The 20,290-nt window shown below is 37.7% G+C and overlaps 1 protein-coding gene and 1 long non-coding RNA gene across 2 annotated transcripts in view; one reads left to right on the top strand and one right to left on the bottom strand.

Annotated features, from left to right (window-relative positions):
- Positions 1–10,867, bottom strand: part of LOC119743360 — a 34,023-nt gene extending 23,156 nt beyond the window's left edge. Inside the window, exons 1-4 of the mRNA XM_038219753.1 lie at positions 10,566–10,867; positions 9,675–9,883; positions 8,642–8,832; positions 7,696–8,048 (exon numbers count right to left, since the gene is read on the bottom strand). Of these exons, the coding sequence (XP_038075681.1) occupies positions 7,696–8,048; positions 8,642–8,674 (386 nt within the window). The 5' untranslated portion in view covers positions 8,675–8,832; positions 9,675–9,883; positions 10,566–10,867. The remainder of the gene's footprint in view (positions 1–7,695; positions 8,049–8,641; positions 8,833–9,674; positions 9,884–10,565) is intronic.
- Positions 10,868–12,484: 1,617 nt separating this feature from the next.
- On the top strand, positions 12,485–20,289 carry LOC119742866. Its single transcript, XR_005272910.1, has 3 exons — positions 12,485–12,642; positions 14,514–14,698; positions 20,244–20,289. It is a non-coding gene; the product is annotated as an uncharacterized LOC119742866 (long non-coding RNA).
- The last annotated feature ends 1 nt before the right edge of the window (position 20,290 follows it).

Here is a 20,290-nt window from a genome sequence, read left to right as displayed (position 1 = left end):
CTTAGTCCAATGGTATGGACTGCTGACTCTAAATCTGAAGGTTGCGGGTTCAAATTCAGGTTGGAAATTTTAGATTTATTTATTTTTGGGTAAATTGAAACTTCATAGTTAATTTCGTAACATTTAAAAATTGTGAACTTACACTTAGTCCAATGGTATGGACTACTGACTCGAAATCTGAAGGTTGTGGGTTCAATTCCATGGGTGGGAATTTTAGATTTAAAATTTTATTACTTTTTGGGGTAAATTAAAACATTATAGTTAATTTCGTAACCCTTAAAAATTGTGAAATTACACTTAGTCCAATGGTATGGACTACTGACTCTAAATTTGAAGGTTGTCGGTTCAAATCCAGGGTGGAAATTTTAGATTTTAAAATTTTATGTCTTTTTGGGTAAATTAAATTTAATAGTTAATTTCGTACCCACAAAAAAGTGTGAAATTATGCTTAGTCCAATGGTATGGACTGCTGACTCGAAATCTGAAGGTGCGGGTTCAAATCCAGGTGGAAATTTTAGATTTTATTTATTTTTGGGTAAATTGAAACTTCATAGTTAATTTCGTAACATTTAAAAATTGTGAAATTACACTTAGTCCAATGGTATGGACTACAGACTCGAAATCTGAAGGTTGTGGGTTCAATTCCAGGGTGGGAAATTTTACATTTTAAATTTTATTACTTTTTTGGGTAAATTAAAAACTTTATAGTTAATTTCGTAACCTTTAAAAATTGTGAAATTACACTTAGTCCAATGGTATGGACTACTGACATGAAATCTGAAGGTTGTGGGTTCAAATCAGGATGGAATTTTAGATTAAAAATTATTACTTTTTGGGTAAATTAAAACATATAGTTAATTTGTAACCTTTAAAAAGTGTGAAATTAGGCTTAGTCCAATGGTATGGACTACCGACTCGAAATCTGAAGGTTGCGGGTTCAATTCCAGGGGGGGAATTTTAGATTTTAAAATTTAGTTCTTTTTGGTAAATTTAAACTTGATAGTTAATTTCGTAACCACAAAAAGTGTGAAATTATGCTTAGTCCAATGGTACGGACGGCTGACTTGAAATCTGAAGGTTGTGGGTTCAAATCAGGGGTGGAGTTTTGGTTTTTGAAATTTTATGTCTTTTGGGGTAAATTTAACTTCATAGTTAATTTCGTAACCACTAAAAAGTGTGAAAAAATTATGCTTAGTCCAATGGTATGGACTGCTGACTTGAAATCTGAAGGTTGTGGGTTCAATTCCAGGGTGGGAATTTAGATTTTAAAATTTTATTACTTTTTTGGGTAAATTAAATCATTATAGTTAATATCGTAACCTTAAAATTGTGAAATTACACTGGTATGGACTACTGACTCGAAATCTGAAGGTTGTGGGTTCAAATCCAGGGTGGAAATTTTAGATTTTAAATTTTATGTCTTTTTGGGTAAATTTAAACTTCATAGTTAATTTCGTAACCTCTAAAAATTGTGAAATTCCACTTAGTCCAATTGTATGGACTACTGACTCTAAATCTGAAGGTTGTCGGTTCAAATCCAGGGTGGAAATTTTAGATTTCAAGATTTATTACTTTTAAGGTCAATTGAAACTTCATAGTTAATTTCGTAACCACTAAAAAGTGTGAAATTATGCTTAGTCCAATGGTATGGACTGCTGACTCTAAATCTGAAGGGCGGGTTCAAATCCAGGTTGGAAATTTTAGATTTTATATTTTTGAGTAAATTGAAACTTCATAGTTAATTTCGTAACATTTTAAAATTGTGAAATTACACTGAGTCCAATGGTATGGACTACTGACTCGAAATCTGAAGGTTGTGGGTTCAATTCCAGGGTGGGAATTTTAGATTTTAAAATTTATTACTTTTTGGGGTAAATTAAAACATTATAGTTAATTTCGTAACATTTAAAATTGAGAAATTACACTTAGTCCAATGGTGTGGACTACTGACTCGAAATCTGAAGGTTGTGGGTTCAAATCCAGGGTGGAAATTTTAGATTTTAAAATTTTATGTCTTTTTGGGTAAATTTAAACTTCATAGTTAATTTCGTAACTTTAACAATTGTGAAATTACACTTAGTCCAATGGTATGGACTACTGACTCTAAATCTGAAGGTTGTGGGTTCAAATCCAGGTTGGAAATTTTAGATTTTAGATTTTATTTATTTTTGGGTAAATTGAAACTTCATAGTTAATATCGTAACTTTAAAATTGTGAAATTACACTTAGTCCAATGGTATGGACTACTGACTCTAAATCTGAAGGTTGTGGGTTCAAATCCAGGGTGGAAATTTTAGATTTTAAAATTTTATGTCTTTTTGGGTAAATTTAAATTTTATAGTTAATTTCGTAACCCTTAAAAATTGCGAAATTACACTTAGTCCAATGGTATGGACTACTGACTCTAAATCTGAAGGTTGCGGGTTCAAATTCAGGTTGGAAATTTTAGATTTATTTATTTTTGGGTAAATTGAAACTTCATAGTTAATTTCGTAACATTTAAAAATTGTGAACTTACACTTAGTCCAATGGTATGGACTACTGACTCGAAATCTGAAGGTTGCGGGTTCAAATTCAGGTTGGAAATTTTAGATTTTATTTATTTTTTGGTAAATTGAAACTTCATAGTTGATTTCGTAACATTTAAAAATTGTGAACTTACACTTAGTCCAATGGTATGGACTACTGACTCGAAATCTGAAGGTTGTGGGTTCAATTCCAGGGTGGGAATTTTAGATTTTAAACTTTTATTACTTTTTGGGTGAATTAAAACATTATAGTTAATTTCGTAACACTTAAAAATTGTGAAATTACACTTAGTCCAATGGTATGGACTACTGACTCTAAATCTGAAGGTTGTCGGTTCAAATCCAGGGTGGAAATTTTAGATTTTAAAATTTATGTCTTTTGGGTAAATTTAAATTTAATAGTTAATTTCGTACCCACAAAAAAGTGTGAAATTATGCTTAGTCCAATGGTATGGACTGCTGACTCTAAATCTGAAGGTTGCGGGTTCAAATCCAGGTTGGAAATTTAGATTTTATTTATTTTTGGGTAAATTGAAACTTCATAGTTAATTTCGTAACATTTAAAAATTGTGAAATTACACTGAGTCCAATGTATGGACTACTCACTCGAAATCTGAAGGTTGTGGGTTCAATTCCAGGGTGGGAATTTTAGATATTAAAATTTTATTACTTTTTGGGGTAAATTAAAACATTATAGTTAATTTCGTAACATTTAAAAATTGTGAAATTACACTTAGTCCAATGGTGTGGACTACTGACTCGAAATCTGAAGGTTGTGGGTTCAAATCCAGGGTGGAAATTTTAGATTTTAAAATTTTATGTCTTTTTGGGTAAATGAAACTTCATAGTTAATTTCGTAACCTTAAAAATTGTGAAATTACACTTAGTCCAATGGTATGGACTACTGACTCTAAATCTGAAGGTTGTGGGTTCAAATCCAGGTTGGAAATTTAGATTTTAGATTTATTATTTGGGTAAATTGAAACTTCATAGTTAATATCGTAACCTTTAAAAATTGTGAAATTACACTTAGTCCAATGGTATGGACTACTGACTCTAAATCTGAAGGTTGTGGGTTCAAATCCAGGGTGGAAATTTTAGATTTAAAATTTTATGTCTTTTTGGGTAAATTTAAATTTTATAGTTAATTTCGTAACCCTTAAAAATTGCGAAATTACACTTAGTCCAATGGTATGGACTACTGACTCTAAATCTGAAGGTTGCGGGTTCAAATTCAGGTTGGAAATTTTAGATTTTATTTATTTTTGGGTAAATTGAAACTTCATAGTTAATTTCGTAACATTTAAAAATTGTGAACTTACACTTAGTCCAATGGTATGAACTACTGACTCGAAATCTGAAGGTTGCGGGTTCAAATTCAGGTTGGAATTTTAGATTTATTTATTTTTTGGTAAATTGAAACTTCATAGTTGATTTCGTAACATTTAAAAATTGTGAACTTACACTTAGTCCAATGGTATGGACTACTGACTCGAAATCTGAAGGTTGTGGGTTCAAATCCAGGGTGGAAATTTTAGATTTTAAAATTTTATGTCTTTTTGGGTAAATTGAAACTTCATAGTTAATTTCGTAACCTTTAAAAATTGTGAAATTACACTTAGTCCAATGGTATGGACTACTGACTCTAAATCTGAAGGTTGTGGGTTCAAATCCAGGTTGGAAATTTTAGATTTTAGATTTTATTTATTTTGGGTAAATTGAAACTTCATAGTTAATATCGTAACCTTTAAAAATTGTGAAATTACACTTAGTCCAATGGTATGGACTACTGACTCTAAATCTGAAGGTTGTGGGTTCAAATCCAGGGTGGAAATTTTAGATTTTAAATTTTATGTCTTTTTGGGTAAAATTAAATTTTATAGTTAATTTCGTAAAGACAAAAAAGTGTGAAATTATGCTTAGTCCAATGGTATGGACTGCTGACTCTAAATCTGAAGGTTGCGGGTTCAAATTCAGGTTGGAAATTTTAGATTTTATTTATTTTGGGTAAATTGAAACTTCATAGTTAATTTCGTAACATTTAAAAAATTGTGAACTTACACTTAGTCCAATGGTATGGACTACTGACTCGAAATCTGAAGGTTGTGGGTTCAATTCCAGGGTGGGAATTTTAGATTTTAAAATTTTATTACTTTTTGGGGTAAATTAAAACATTATAGTTAATTTCGTAACCCTTAAAAATTGTGAAATTACACTTAGTCCAATCGTATGGACTACTGACTCTAAATCTGAAGGTTGTCGGTTCAAATCCAGGGTGGAAATTTTAGATTTTAAAATTTTATGTCTTTTTGGGTAAATTTAAATTTAATAGTTAATTTCGTACCCACAAAAAAGTGTGAAATTATGCTTAGTCCAATGGTATGGACTGCTGACTCTAAATCTGAAGGTTGCGGGTTCAAATCCAGGTTGGAAATTTTAGATTTTATTTATTTTGGGGTAAATTGAAACTTCATAGTTAATTTCGTAACATTTAAAAATTGTGAAATTACACTTAGTCCAATGGTATGGACTACTGACTTGAAATCTGAAGGTTGTGGGTTCAATTCCAGGGTGGGAATTTTACATTTTAAATTTTATTACTTTTTTGGGTAAATTAAAACATTATAGTTAATTTTGTAACCTTTAAAAAGTGTGAAATTAGGCTTAGTCCAATGGTATGGACTACCGACTCGAAATCTGAAGGTTGCGGGTTCAATTCCAGGGGGGGAATTTTAGATTTAAAAATTTAGTTCTTTTTGGGTAAATTTAAACTTGATAGTTAATTTCGTAACCACTAAAAAGTGTGAAATTATGCTTAGTCCAATGGTACGGACGGCTGACTTGAAATCTGAAGGTTGTGGGTTCAAATCCAGGGGTGGAGTTTTGGTTTTGAAATTTTATGTCTTTTGGGGTAAATTTAACTTCATAGTTAATTTCGTACCCACAAAAAAGTGTGGAATTATGCTTAGTCCAATGGTATGGACTGCTGACTCGAAATCTGAAGGTTGCGGGTTCAATTCCAGGGGGGGAATTTTAGATTTTAAAATTTAGTTCTTTTTGGGTAAATTTAAACTTGATAGTTAATTTTGTAACCACTAAAAAGTGTGAAATTATGCTAAGTCCAATGGTACGGACGGCTGACTTGAAATCTGAAGGTTGTGGGTTCAAATCCAGGGGTGGAGTTTTGGTTTTGAAATTTTATGTCTTTTGGGGTAAATTTAACTTCATAGTTAATTTCGTAACCACTAAAAAGTGTGAAATTATGCTTAGTCCAATGGTATGGACTGCTGACTTGAAATCTGAAGGTTGTGGGTTCAATTCCAGGGTGGGAATTTTAGATTTTAAAATTTTATTACTTTTTTGGGTAAATTAAATCATTATAGTTAATATCGTAACCTTTAAAAATTGTGAAATTACACTTAGTCCAATGGTATGGACTACTGACTCTAAATCTGAAGGTTGTGGTTCAAATCCAGGGTGGAAATTTTAGATTTTAAAATTGTATTTTTGGGTAAATTTAAACTTCATAGTTAATTTCGTAACCACTAAAAGTGTGAAATTATGCTTAGTCCAATGGTATGGACTACTGACTCTAAATCTGAAGGTTGTGGGTTCAAATCCAGGGTGGAAATTTTAGATTTTAAAATTGTATGTCTTTTAGGGTAAATTTAAATTTTATAGTTAATTTCATAATCACTAAAAAGTGTGAAATTATGCTTAGTCCAATGGTATGGACTGCCGACTCTAAATCTGAAGGTTGTGGGTTCAAATCCAGGTTGGAAATTTTAGATTTTAGATTTTATTTATTTTTGGGTAAATTGAAACTTCATAGTTAATATCGTAACATTTAAAAATCGTGAAATTACACTAAGTCCAATGGTATGGACTACTGACTCGAAATCTGAAGGTTGTGGGTTCAATTCCAGGGTGGGAATTTTAGATTTTAAAACTTTATGTCTTTTTGGGTAAATTAAAACATTATAGTTAATTTCGTAACCTTTAAAAAGTGTGAAATTAGGTTAGTCCAATGGTATGGACTACCGACTCAAAATCTGAAGGTTGCGGGTTCAATTCCAGGGGGGGAATTTTAGATTTTAAAATTAGTTCTTTTTGGGTAAATTTAAACTTGATAGTTAATTTTGTAACCACTAAAAAGTGTGAAATTATGCTTAGTCCAATGGTACGGACGGCTGACTTGAAATCTGAAGGTTGTGGGTTCAAATCCAGGGGTGGAGTTTTGGTTTTTGAAATTTTATGTCTTTTGGGGTAAATTTAACTTCATAGTTAATTTCGTAACCACTAAAAAGTGTGAAATTATGCTTAGTCCAATGGTATGGACTGCTGACTTGAAATCTGAAGGTTGTGGGTTCAAATCCAGGGTGGGAATTTTAGATTTTAAAGTTTTATTTCTTTTGGGTAAATTGAAACTTGATAGTTAATTCCGTAACCACTAAAAAGCATGAAATTATGCTTAGTGCAGTGGTTCAGACTGCTGACTCTAAATCTGAAGGTTGCAGGTTCATTCCCACGCTGGGAATTTTAGATTTCAAAATTTTACTACTTTTAGGTCAATTGAAACTTTACAGTAATTTTGTAACCACAAAATAGTGTGAAGTTTTGCTTAATCAAGTAATACGGACTGATGACCCTAAATCTGAACTTCTGAAGGTTGCTGGTTCAAGTCCCACAGTTGGAGTTTTAGATTTTAAAATTTTATTAATTTTGAGGTCAATTGAAATTTATATTTTTTTCAAGTTTGAAACCAGTCCACACTTCTAGTCTAGCAAAAGCCAAAAGTAAAAAAGCAAATACTTTTAGCTTGAAGCAAATAGTGAAAGCATTTGCTCTCATTTTTATTCATGCAAATAAAAGTTATGCTTAAAATATGTAGTAAAAAAAAAGCAAATGCTAGTTTTTATACATACGACCAATGTTTCAATGTTAATCATAATTGCATCGTTTATGTTTCAGTAACAGATTTGAGGACCTACATGGATCTGTTTGGGTTACAACGACGCCCATTCACTGAGCGGATTCGGGATTGCCCATCGAGAACTCGAAAAGATAGGAGAGACCAAGGCCAGTTGCTTTGGTAAAATTTTTCATTCAGGTAAGACAAACTTCCATGAAGACTCAACTCATTAGTTCAAGTCCCCCCCCCTCAGACGTTATCGTCATGACGACTGTCTGCTCCATGTTCCCAAGGGTGCCCTCCGAGGACGACATCATGGCCATGTGTGAGATGTCCTGTGATTGGTCAGCCAGGTCTGGTACCAAGACTGTAGATTCAGCTGCAGATTCCTCGGGGGCTGATTTGGATAATGCACAGGCCTGAGCGTACAGCCGTAGCTGTGCTAGATGGTGGTGCAGCAGCTGGGTGTGCTCCTCAGACATGTGTTGCAGTAACTCTTGCAAAATGGACTGGTTCTCGCTGTCGTTGGTTAGATGTTTCAAACTGGACGTGTGAATCATGGACAGCTGCTGCTTGAGTGACATGTTTGTGTTGGACAAATACTCAACCTGGAGGGCAAGACGGATGGGCAGAGAAATTATTTGTTTACAGATGGAATTTTAATAGACCAATCCATTAGGCTCTGCCCCATGATGTGTAACCAATCACAACCATGACAGCGCACACCAAAGTCTGACATTTATGCACTTCATGATGTGTGCAGTTGGAGCATGAATGCTTAAGAAGGCACATGTGTTGTTACCCAGTTATTTAGTGCAACTAGAGTTTGAGTGAAACCACGAATCCTCTACACAAGGATAAACGACACATCTGAGCTTGTGTACAAAATGTGTGCAACGGTTTGTCTGCATTTATCATAAGCAGCGTCGGCGCATAAAACAACGTAGAACGTGTAGAAAATGTAGAGCAATGACAACAACAGTGCACACTATGATCGCCCACAGCCATGACAGCTGGCATCCTGACAGAAATCTGACCACTGAAAGAACGCAGTAGCATTAGTGTGCCTGCATTAGTTTTGATCAAGGTATGTCCCCCCTCCCACTTTTGAGAAGCGATTGACGCCCTTGGTACCTGTTGCATGCAGGGAACAAGATCCAAACTCATTCTTAGACCAAGACCAGATGGAATGCCCACTCACCTTTGTACGAAGCCTTTCTATAGTACCTTTCATTCTGTGCTCTGTCTGGGCCCACGTGGTCCGCTCCTCCTCAAGAGTCTTCTCCAGACTTTCCTTCTCCTGCAGCAGCAGCGACAAGTTGTGCTCTGTGTAGCAAGTCTCGTCCTCCAAATCCTCTTTGCTTCCTTCATCTGGTATTTCAATAAGGACAACTGTTTACGAGAGGGAAAGGTTGAGTAATTATCCTGAATAATGATTCCTGTAATAATGAAAGTCGGTCATCAAAAGGTCACTCCAGGTGTGGGCTACACAAAGAGGGGAAATGATGGGAGGAGTTTATGGAGTAGAAAGGTCGACATATATGTTGCGCTTGAATGGGACAGATGATATGTAGCGGTAAAAACAGGATACAGGCAAGAAAGTCCAAAGTGATGCAGTGTGTCAAGAACATGTAATTCCTTGTAACTGGGTGCAAGCAATCACTCACTTTTTCAAACCGTATTCCTAACATTAGGTGGGCAAGGTGAAGGACAAATGCCAATATTTAATTAATTGTTGAAGTCAGCTCTCAAAATGTACTGCCACCCTGACTTATTAGATTTTTTTTGTTGCTTAGAACCTTCCTGAATCCTCCAAAATTCAATCAACTTAAATAACGCCAATGGCACACCCTTTGCACCTTGTAATTTCAATTTGTAAAATCCACTGTCAATATTGGCCCTCATCCACCCCAACCCCCTAAAAAAATGCTGAACTTTTGGTTGTTGTTTTATTTATTTTATTGACCAAACAAGTGCAGGAGTGAAGACAACTGTATCAAACATGCTGTTGTCTACCCATTCCCTTCTTCCATATGGATTCACGATATATCAATTGAAAACAAAGTGGGGGGGGGGGGGTGGGGGGGGGAAGAGTTCTTCCTTGCATCAAATGCCTCCCCCTTGGCTTTTTGGTCAGCTTCTTCTAATTATCCTTCACTGCTGGTGGCATTATCCACCTTAACCTCTGCGTAGATGCTGAAGGATTCTTGGAGGGTCAGGGTTAATATTCTTACCTTCCCCATTGGCAGTGCTCTGACTCGGATCATTTATGCAGGCATACTGGTACTCGATCTGCGGCTGCTGCCCATCAGTCTGCTCATAGCCCCGGGGATGATGTGTCTGTCTCCGATGGCTGCTGTGACTGGGGGACTATGAGGTGTGTTACCAGGCTGGTACTGTTGGGTGCTGGGTCAGTGTATGTGGTGAAGATCTGGTTGACATCCTGGGTACAAATGGTGGAGTGCAGTCGTTAAGGTTGATAAAATGAGACTTAAACCTGTAAGGTAGCAAAAGATTCAATTTACACAAACATACAGTGATAAAATTAGGTTCACAATTAATTATTTTAAAAGGCACGAAGTGTTGGCATTTGACATAATCCACCCAAATCCTTGTAGAACTACCACACCTGCTCACAAGGTACATAAATTTCAACTGATTAAATTTATTCCATGGTTTTTTTTTCATGCAGATTGTACAAGGGGACCATTACATCACAGCAACGGCATACTCAGTTGTCTTGAAGCAGCACTGAAACTGTGAAGGTTAAAAATAAGTGCGCTTTCAAACACTTAAACCAAAAAGGTGTGTCTAATCATTCTCAAAAGAATGGATACTTGAGTCAAAACTTTTCGGTAAAAAAAACCCCAGATTTTGTTCAACAAGTTCACTTCATGCTTTTTTGAAACACCACTCTACAGGGAGTTTATCGAACACTGATATCTGCTAAGAATAACCAGCCCAGGTATCTGTCAATTTCATAAAACTCCCACAAATGCCACTACCTTGTCCTGCTGTCCACTACCTTCAACTTATCTTTATAATTAACCCTAACCCTGCCACATGCAGCACAGTGCGCATCAGTTGGAAAAGTCTGGTGCACTTGGTCTTGTTCCCAAACTCACCCCCAAAGTTGATGCCTTTATCCACGTACTTGACCCTGTACGTAGTGCGCCTTGAGGAGAATCTCCTCAGTGAAGAGACTGTCCTGGGAGCAGAATGGACAGTGCAGATGCGGAGCCTTCATCAAGGAGTGGCTACACTCCCTGTCTGTGCATTGTATGGGCGTCCAGTCTGCCTCAGCGCCTTTCATCCGCACTGATAGGTGGCAACATTCCGTCACCTCTGATGCTGAACCAACACGAGGTAGTGATGTAGAAAAACATTGGCCATTTTTTGCGCACTTAGTACTTGGACCAATTTTGTTCTTGCATAAACTAAATCCTACACAATTGTGGACTTTAACATTGAAAGAATGACTAATATTAACTACATAGAAAAATAATTTGAACAATATCGAACGTCAAGGAAGCACCAAGAACGTCATCGTCTGCAGATGAGTCAAATTGGCTGCCACGAAAGTCTCCATTGTGTCCTACTTCCTAAACCAATGTGGATTTGTCATCCGACATTGTTATTAAATGCGCGTTTGTTTATATATGAAATAAATGAATTTCTTTCCATTTTGGTAAAAACAACTGCATGCATAATATTTAAAATCATATCATAATTGAAAATAGGAGGTAAATAAAATAAATCCACAAATATTATAATATACTTTTGTCGAAAGTCTAAGAAGCTTAGTTAAATCCTATGCATGGAAAGAGTTCCGAGAATGTTTTGCTGAAAATCATCCGTGTGCCAATTACGTAACATTTTACAAATGTATACAGATTCTCCCAAAATAGAAACATTTGCAATATAACTTTAGTATGCCGTTGCTATATTTTTAAAGTTTAGTCGGACTCCCTATTATCGCAGCATCCCTATTATCGCGGAATGGGAAATTTTTCTTTTTGTGTTGCCTAAACTCCTTCAAGTGGCGATTTTTATCCAGTTCACCAGGCATTAAGGACTTTCTGCCGAGTTGTATAAAAAGGATGATTAAAAAATGTTGTGTCTTTCTAGTTTTGTTTTGACTACTTTAGGTATCTTAATTATTTGTGAGTTGTTGCTTCACCACTGTAGCGAACCAGGTTGGCAGTGAAATGCAGTAATAATAGGTGAGCTACAGTGACGCTGTGTTTAATCAATTTAAATTTTTCGGCAGTCTTTTTTATTATTCTTTACTTCGTGTGAAACAAATATCAACCTCATTTATATTTCATAGGTAAAAATACTGTCCAAAGTATCTCAACAGTTTTTAGACAAAAGTCTGTTAATAATTATTTCTATTGGCAAAGTTATAGCCACAAAAAACATTTCATTTAGTGTTTACTTACATATGCACCCGTCACTGGAAACATTTAAGCATATAGTTCCCTCCAGCATTCGAAGTAGAATTCAATATTTTGTGTCGCTCCTGTACGGTGGGGTTCAACACTGCTATATTATTACTTTTTTATTACTTAGTATAGATATTGGCCTAGTTTGATGCTCCCGGGGATTTGTAAAATGTCCAACATAATATTTGCACATAGCCCCTCTCTAGCTCTATTGACGCTCCTTCGACTTTCATTACCTTGGTGAAGAGCCACTCAAACTGGTCAAGGGGAAAAACTGGAAAACTAGTGTTCACAGCTTATTTATTTCCCTTAAAGCCATTTCTCCCTGTGGAAACTTACTTGAGTTGCGTAAACAGCGCCGGCCTAGCCCTCCAGAAAAAAAGAAAACATGGGTTTAAAGAGTTTTTAAAAATTCGATTCATTCCCAGCTGCGGCTTCGTCTACTATAAAAATTTAAGAAGATTCTGAAATTTCCACACAGCTACCCAGAAAGCGTGAGTTGTCAAATAATAATAGACAAATAAATATTGTTGAGCTTCCGTTATGGAAGACGTATGCGTCTCGTTAAAAAAAAAGGATACAGTTCAATATATGAAGCTGAAGCAGTAGGGACCTGCGATGGAGGCCGATGTTTCGAAAGAGCTTGCATGCCAATCGAACGACACATGAGGGCAGCATTCAACAACATAAACACGCGACTGTAAATCTGGCGCTATCTTCCGAGTGGCCGAAACCTGTTGCCTGTGTCACTTTCTTGGTCAGTATCAGTAGATAATTTTATCTAACCATTTAATAAATGATAACATTAATTTAGTTGTTTATATTAGCTATTGGTGAAATCTGCATTATTTTATTTAGTGAAACTGAAACGTACTGCAAAAAGTGGCCATATCGGACATGATACTTTGAGTTTGATAGACGTACTGCGTTTATTATTTGTATTCAATAGCGTGGTATCTCATTCGTGAAAAGTTTGAGATGCTTAATTAACAATAACAATTAACATTAAAGGAAAGATTCCCATATCTGGCCATCACTTGCCACCCTGTGCACAAACCCTTTGAGACTGGTCTGAACATTTTTAAGTGTTTTCTCAGTTGAGTTAGCTGGAGTTACCCAGCACCTAGTCCGAGTAACTTGGACCCAACTTATCGCCTTTTTTAACATTTGGACATGGTCTGGCGATAGTAAGGTCCAAGCTAATACCGAGACCTAGACAACACAGTCCCAAAAACCAACATTTTCCAACAAAAAACATCAGAAATTTTCCGTTCAATTCTGAAGACCCCCTCTGCCTAGGTTGTCGTCGTTGTGCTCACGTTCAAAACTGCATGATAATGGCGTCTGACCTCGACCTCATGCAAATGTCGTGACGACACGGCAGATTCCCCTGCGCCGCGCCGACGACTGTTTCCTGATGTAGAGTGCTGTGTAAGTTCGTGGTACGCCTAGGAGTCGTGCTGGCTAGCCAGGCGCATGGCTGGCGCTCTACATCAGGAAACAGTCGTCGGCGCGGCGCAGGGGAATCTGCCGTGCATGCAGTGCATTATGCGCAAGCGCGCCGTCCCGACATTTGCATGAGGTCGAGGTCAGACGCCATTATCATGCAGTTTTGAACGTGAGCACAACAACGACAACCTAGGCAGAGGGGGTCTTCAGAATTGAACGGAAAATTTCACTTTTTTCCGGATCGTAAGTAAACTTAAGTACAACCATCTTAATCATCTATGTCTACTTGTACCTCAGGTGACATATCTAGTAATTTGGAGGCCGTTTTGAAGGCGAAATCTGATGTTTTTTGTTGGAAAATGTTGGTTTTTGGGACTGTGTTGTCTAGGTCTCGGTATTAGCTTGGACCTTACTATCGCCAAACCATGTCCAAATGTTAAAAAAGGCGATACGTTGGGTCCAAGTTACTCGGACTACCCAGCACCCAATTGGGTATCATTGGGTTGTCATCTAGATGACAACCCAATGATAAAATTTAGGGCTGGGTAACTCCAGCTACAGTTGAGTTAATACTTCGGCCATCGTGAAGTGCAGGGCCCGGTTCCTATAACTTGGGGAACAAAATCCACTTAAAAATTATTTGACCTACCATAATAGTTTGCAACATTCTCAATAAACAGGTTTGTCATAGATAGAGGGCAGGGTTTTGATTATTTGAGGGAAATTTGGGGTAAAATGACAATGACGGCGCGGCGACAACATGCGACCCGAAAATTAAGATGGCAATCACCGCGCGATGTTCCGTGAGCATGCAAGGCGCGCTGAATCCCAAGGTACAAACCGCGCAGGAAAACCGTGATTTCTACCCCAAGAATCTGTTAAAAATTGTAAAATGGGTGTTATTAGAATTAAGAAAAAGGCTGCTTTTGATTGTAAAGGTGAGTTTTGAGCAATAAAAAACATTTTCGATTCTAATTTGATCAAAACAAAACGGGGGCCCTACACTTCACGATTGCCGTAATTTTTCCCTTAAATGACCTATCAGCCATCAGAAAATGATATGTCCTAAAAAGTCAAAATTAGCAGGGACAAATTTTGACCCCTCCCCCTAGATATCCCACTGGTCATGGCTTTCAATAGTATACAACTGCTTTATGTGCAGTTTCTTTATATTTCCAGTGTGTTTTTGGTCCAACGTAATAACACCAAAATGGATGAGAAGCAGGGACCAACTTCTGATGATGTCCCAACTGGGGAGGTAACGTCAACCACAGTTACAGAGGGTGATGTTGTCAAGATGCCAACAGATGCGGCCATCACTATGGATGCCATTCCCAATGAAGATGAGGAGGACAAATCCAAAGGTGACTTGTTATTCTTTTACTTGGTGAAGACGTTTGCTCCTTTGCCAGGTCAGCTAAGTGTAATCCCATTCATGTGATTTTGTCCATTCTTGCTTATTGGAAACTTAATACTTTAACCCAGTGAAATTAATTTTGTTGCAAAATAGTTTTGTTGCTTTCCAGGTAAGTTTTTTAAATTGGGGATATGAGGGTTCAATTTCATAAAAAAAAATGCACCTTTACTTGGTACTTGGTGGTTATCCTGAATACTCCACGTGGAAGTCTAGCAAGGAGGCCTTGGGGAAGTGGAACTAAATTAAATCCTTAAAGGTGTTGTGGTTTGGGGCGTCTATGGTGTCTTGAGGGAGCTTGTTCCATTTCCGGATAGTTCTTGGTAGGAATAACTGCATATAGATGTCTGTCCTTGCTGCAATTTCTGTGAACTGGTGGTTGTGAATTCTACGAGCCGGTGCTGGTTTGGGGACTATGGATGATGAGTTAATGTGAACTATGTTGTGTATTATTTTAGTAGGTAAGTTGGTTAACTTTCCTTCTCTCTTCCAGTGAAGACCAGCCTAGGGTTGTCAACATGTCGGTCACACTGCTCAGTCTGGAATAATCTCGCATTACGAAACGAGCAGCCCTCATCAGTTGCACTTTTTCCAGGGATGTTATGTTCTTAGCTATGTGAGGGTTCCAAGCAATGCTGCCATATTCTAGGTGTGGTCTGACTACTGCTAAGTACAGCTTTTATTTGACTGATCTGGATGCAGAATGAAAATTTAGTTTGATGAAGCTCAATATACGACTTGCTTTGGAAGTGGCATATGCTGTTTGGTGATTCCAACTTAGGTTATTCTGAATGATTATTCCCAAATATGTGATGTTGGTTTTCTCTACGAGTACGAGGTTGGATCCTAACATGGTGTAGTTAGTTTTGCTGGGGGCCCGCTTCCCGGAGATTCGCATGATGTTACATTTGCTGGAGTTAAATTTCATTCCCCAGGTTTGCGCCCAGTGAGCCAAGTTGTTCAGGTCTTTTTGGAACATCAGTTCATCAGTTGATGAGCAGATCTTCCAATATAACAGGCAGTCGTCAGCGAAAAGGCGAGTTGTGCCAGTCACTGATTTGCTAATGTCATCGATGAAAAGTAAAAACCGATGGGGGCCAAGCACGGTGCCTTGTGGTACGCCACTGTCGACACTTTGCCATTTCAAAGATTTTCCATTTACCACAACTCATTGTGACCTGTTGGTTAAGAATTCCCTGATCCATCTCTGTGTTTTTCCCCTTATCCCGTAGTAGTCTAATGTTTGGACCAGTTTTTGATGAGAAACTATGTCGAATGCTTTGGAGAAGTCAAGTACTGCCATGTCTGTGGTGATTTGATTATTGTAATTGTAGGAGATGTCATCCAGAGTTGTTACGAGTTGGGATTTGCAGGACAGGCCTTTACGAAAAGCATGTTGGTTTTCGTTCAGGATGTCGTGTTCCTGGAGGTGTTTCATTTATTGGCTATCAATGATGTGCTCTAATAACTTAAAGCAAACAGAGGTCAACGACACAGGTCTGTAGTTTGCCGGGTCTGCACGAGAGCCTTTCTTAAAAATGGGTGTTACGTTGGCTTTCTTCTAGTCAGATGGTAGAGAACCCAGCAGGTCAAGTGATTGTTGGAATATGAATGCGAGTACTGGGCAACTTCATTGGCAGCTAGTTTCAAGTTGAGCGACGTCAGTAACTAGAGGACTCCGCTAACAGACACGGTGATGTTTGTCAAGTCTGGGTAGGGACTCGGTGGTAGAACTGGCTGCACATCGGTGTCATCCCTGGTGAAAACACTACAGAATTGGTCTTGTAGGGTTTCAGCTTTTTCTTGGTCAGATGTGATATTTTTCCTGTTGAGTTTTAGAACCTGAACCCCTGTGTTGTCTTAACGAGTGCTGTTTACGTAGCGCCAACATTTCTGGGGTTAGCTGTAGATGTAGTTTCTTGTAAATGTGTGCGTTTAGCCCTTCGGATTTCGCTGTTCACTTGCTTTTGGGTCATTCCACCGGGTTGGGAAGCAGTGCATGTTACATCCATATATTTGGTTATATTATTAAAAGTATCAATGCATTCTAAACAATTGCTCAATTTGATATTTGTCTTAAGGTGTTTCAATACTTGAGAAAGTTTTAAATCATTTGAAAGTACTTTGACAAAAATATAAGCAAAAATGTCATATTTGGACGTAACATTGACACCGTGTCAATGTTACATCCAAATATTCTTTGTTTCCCATTTTTTACACGTATGTAAAATATTACCCAAACTGACATTGCATATTTACAACTGGACACCTAAGCACCAAGAAAAGCTTTTGTTTTGGTATAGTCAGGGTTCAAATATAGCAGAAACAATACCTCTAGTGTGGATGTAACGGTGTAAAAATCACGCAATGGAAGTGTGACATTGGGTTTTACACCGTGTCAATGTTACATCCACACAACCAAGCTATCATTTCTGCTCCATTTGATACCTGACTACCGTAACAAAAAATTTTTTATTGTGTTGCATGTATAGTAAGAAGTTAGCAAAGTGAATTTGTGTGATGTTTCGCAGAAATTTTAAAAAAAGGTACAAATGTCATATTTGGACGTAACACTTACACGGTGTCAATGTTACATCCAAAATGACATTTTTTTGCTCATATTTTTGGCCAAATACATTGAAATGATTTCAAACTTTCTGCAGTCGTGAAACACCCAACAACAAATATTATGTAGAGCCACTGCTAGCAAGGCATTTATGCTTTTGTTAATATGGTCATATGTCACACATTGTTCCCCAACCCGGTGGAATGAGCCTTTTGCAAAAGTTTGAATGTAGACCGCTTGTTACTGCCTTCACATAGCTGCGCTCTTTCTTCCTGCAGCAACAGATTAGGACAGTAGTGAGCCATGAGGGTCTAGAATGTCCATGGACTGGTTTTTGTGGTACTAATTCGTTAGTTTTCAGCCTGTCCCTAAAAATACTCCAATTTGCCTCAACTGTTCTGGTTTCTGGAGATGACTGCATGAATTCGGTCTTAAGCTCGAGGACAGATTTTTTTCAGCTTGGATTCATCCACATCATTCCACTTAAAGATGGTCCTAGGGTGCTTGACAGAGCGAGGTGCAGTGATGTTTATGTCAGCTAGCACTGTTGCGTGATCGCTAATTCTGGAGATGCTGTAAACATTACAAACCAGAGTTTTACGTGTGGTGAAGAGCAAATCTAAGATGTTATCGGTTCCTGTAACTGGGTCTCTCCTTGTAGTAAAATTTGCCTTTTGTTCGAGATTGTAGTCATCTGCGATGTGGTTAATTTTGGATTGAATACCATTTGCCGAGAAAGTACATGTACAAGTTCTTGAGTTCCAAAGCATGCCCGGGATGTTGAAGTCTCCTCCAAGAATGATGAATGGGGAGTTTACCTGAGCCTGCAATTTACTCAGACTTCTGTCTAGGTTTTCTAGAGATTCTGGCCTGTAGGAATCGGGGGCTCTATAATAGCAGAGATGAAGATGTCCTCTCCTTTCGGCTTGAGCGGTAGTTGGCACCAGAGTAATTCACAACCATCTTCAGAAAGTTCAATGGCTGAGAAACCATCCTTAACCAAGATAAAGACACCTCCGCCACGTCTGTCGTTTCCTCTGTCCTTGAACCTTCGTTCAACTGTCAAACTTGTGAATTTCTGATGAATGAATGCAAAGTTTACAAAGCCATTCATATCTTAAAACATTCATTCTTTTATAAAGCCCTGTACGCACTGGACTTTTTTGGTCAAACTTACCGAGACTATGGGTACTTTTCCCATTTTAAGTCCAATGCGGACAGCCTAGGACGTTTTCCTCTCGGTTACTTTTCCTGAGTCCAGCGGTTACTTTTACTGGCCAACTGCTGCCCAGGAAAACTGACCATGCGCCCAGGAAAATTGACCAGGTCACTTTTCCTGAGACGATAAGTCCAGTGCGGACAGTGCGAGTCGGTAAAAGCGGCTCAGGAAAGTGACATTAGGCCCGAGTGCGAGTATCATGCATACAGAAACAGCACGATCCCACACGTGATGTGGCCGAACTTTTTGTGGAAACACGTACGCTGCGGTGTGTCAAGTCCGAGCGGTAAAATCTCGTTATAAATATATTTTAACGGAGAATACATTCACAGAAAATATCAAGATCACGTTCTGGGAAATACTTTGCAGTTATTCTTTTTTTCCACCAATGTTTGTTTTGTACATTGTATTTTCTACGATCCAAATTCGTCCTGTTACGCCGTGTAGTCTGCATGGCACCGTACATGTACGTAGGCCGCAGTCCCTGGTTCCGGTCCTACATCATAGCTTTGATTCTGTTAGCATGCGGTGGGAACCAGCGATTACCGATGGAACTGCTGCCGCATGGCTTCGATGTCGTCCATCACAAATGCGTCAGAATAGTAGGCATTTTGGTCAAGATTTATCGTGTCAAGATGAAATAACATCGTATGTTACGATTATATTGTGCATTTTAATGGTGTGTGTAATATTATACTGTGCGTATCGGGGGCTGAAAAAAATGTGATCGGCATTTTATTTCCTGTGCACGTGACTGTGACAGCTCGGTCACTTCTCCCACGCGGTCTGGGTAAAATTTCCCGTGTCGAAAGTCCAAGTGCGGACAGTGGTCACATTTGACCATTTCTCATTTTACCATCGTCTCGGTAAAACCTTCCAAAAAAAAGTCCAGTGCGGACACGGCTTAAGATGGAATTTTGCGTCGGGGTGATGTAAATCAAATTGGGTTTTGCCCTTCACCGACTATCCATCTTATGAATAGTTAATGCAGTATCCGCTGCTATGTACATCAGATTTGAACCAACCAGCTCGGTGGTCCAGTGGTAAGATGTCTGCACTAGAAAGCAGGAGGTTGTGGGTTTGAGTCCCACCCGAGTGATTTTTTTCCAACTTTCACTCGGGAGGTACCACACTGAGTATACAGTGTTTATACGTTGGTGCAGGGCGAAACCTAATTTGATTCATTCTTTTGTTGATTAATACAAAGCCCATTAAAAAAGGCAAATAAAAATATCAAAATATTATGAGGCATCAATAAAGTATCAAGTATCAGAAAAGCATACTAGTTCAAATACCAGAATGGTGATAGTACATAGCATTATTTGTGCTTGGCAGTTTTGAATTACGCACACAAAAACAGCAGCTTGTAGAAATTGGTCATTTTTGGGAACCGTCCAAATTAAGATATTTATATATAGGTTTATCTCTAACTTTACAAAGAGATTCATATTTTAAAGCATTAATTTTTTTTCAGGTACTGTGTACAATTGTTGTACATCTATATTAACAGTATTCAACTTTGGGATGTTTCTTATTCAAAATTTGCAATTCATTAATCTGTTTGTCAGTGTGAACTGATTTTGTTGTGCAGTGTCTCACTTGAAAACTCATAATTAAACTTACAAATATCTCATGCTTAAAAAAAATCAAAGTAAATTTATTTTCTCTGATTGGAGTTGGTTTTTTAATTTGTTTGTTTTTGTCCATCAGGTCTTGACCCACAAGATAACCATTCCACCAGCACCTCTGACGTACCG

The sequence above is a fragment of the Patiria miniata genome, unplaced genomic scaffold (assembly GCF_015706575.1).
Source record: "Patiria miniata isolate m_02_andy unplaced genomic scaffold, ASM1570657v1 HiC_scaffold_6, whole genome shotgun sequence".
In the NCBI taxonomy this organism is placed as follows: Eukaryota; Metazoa; Echinodermata; class Asteroidea; order Valvatida; family Asterinidae; genus Patiria; species Patiria miniata.
The sequence above is the reverse complement of the archived record's forward strand: the minus strand, read 5'-3'. Positions and strand labels throughout refer to the sequence as shown.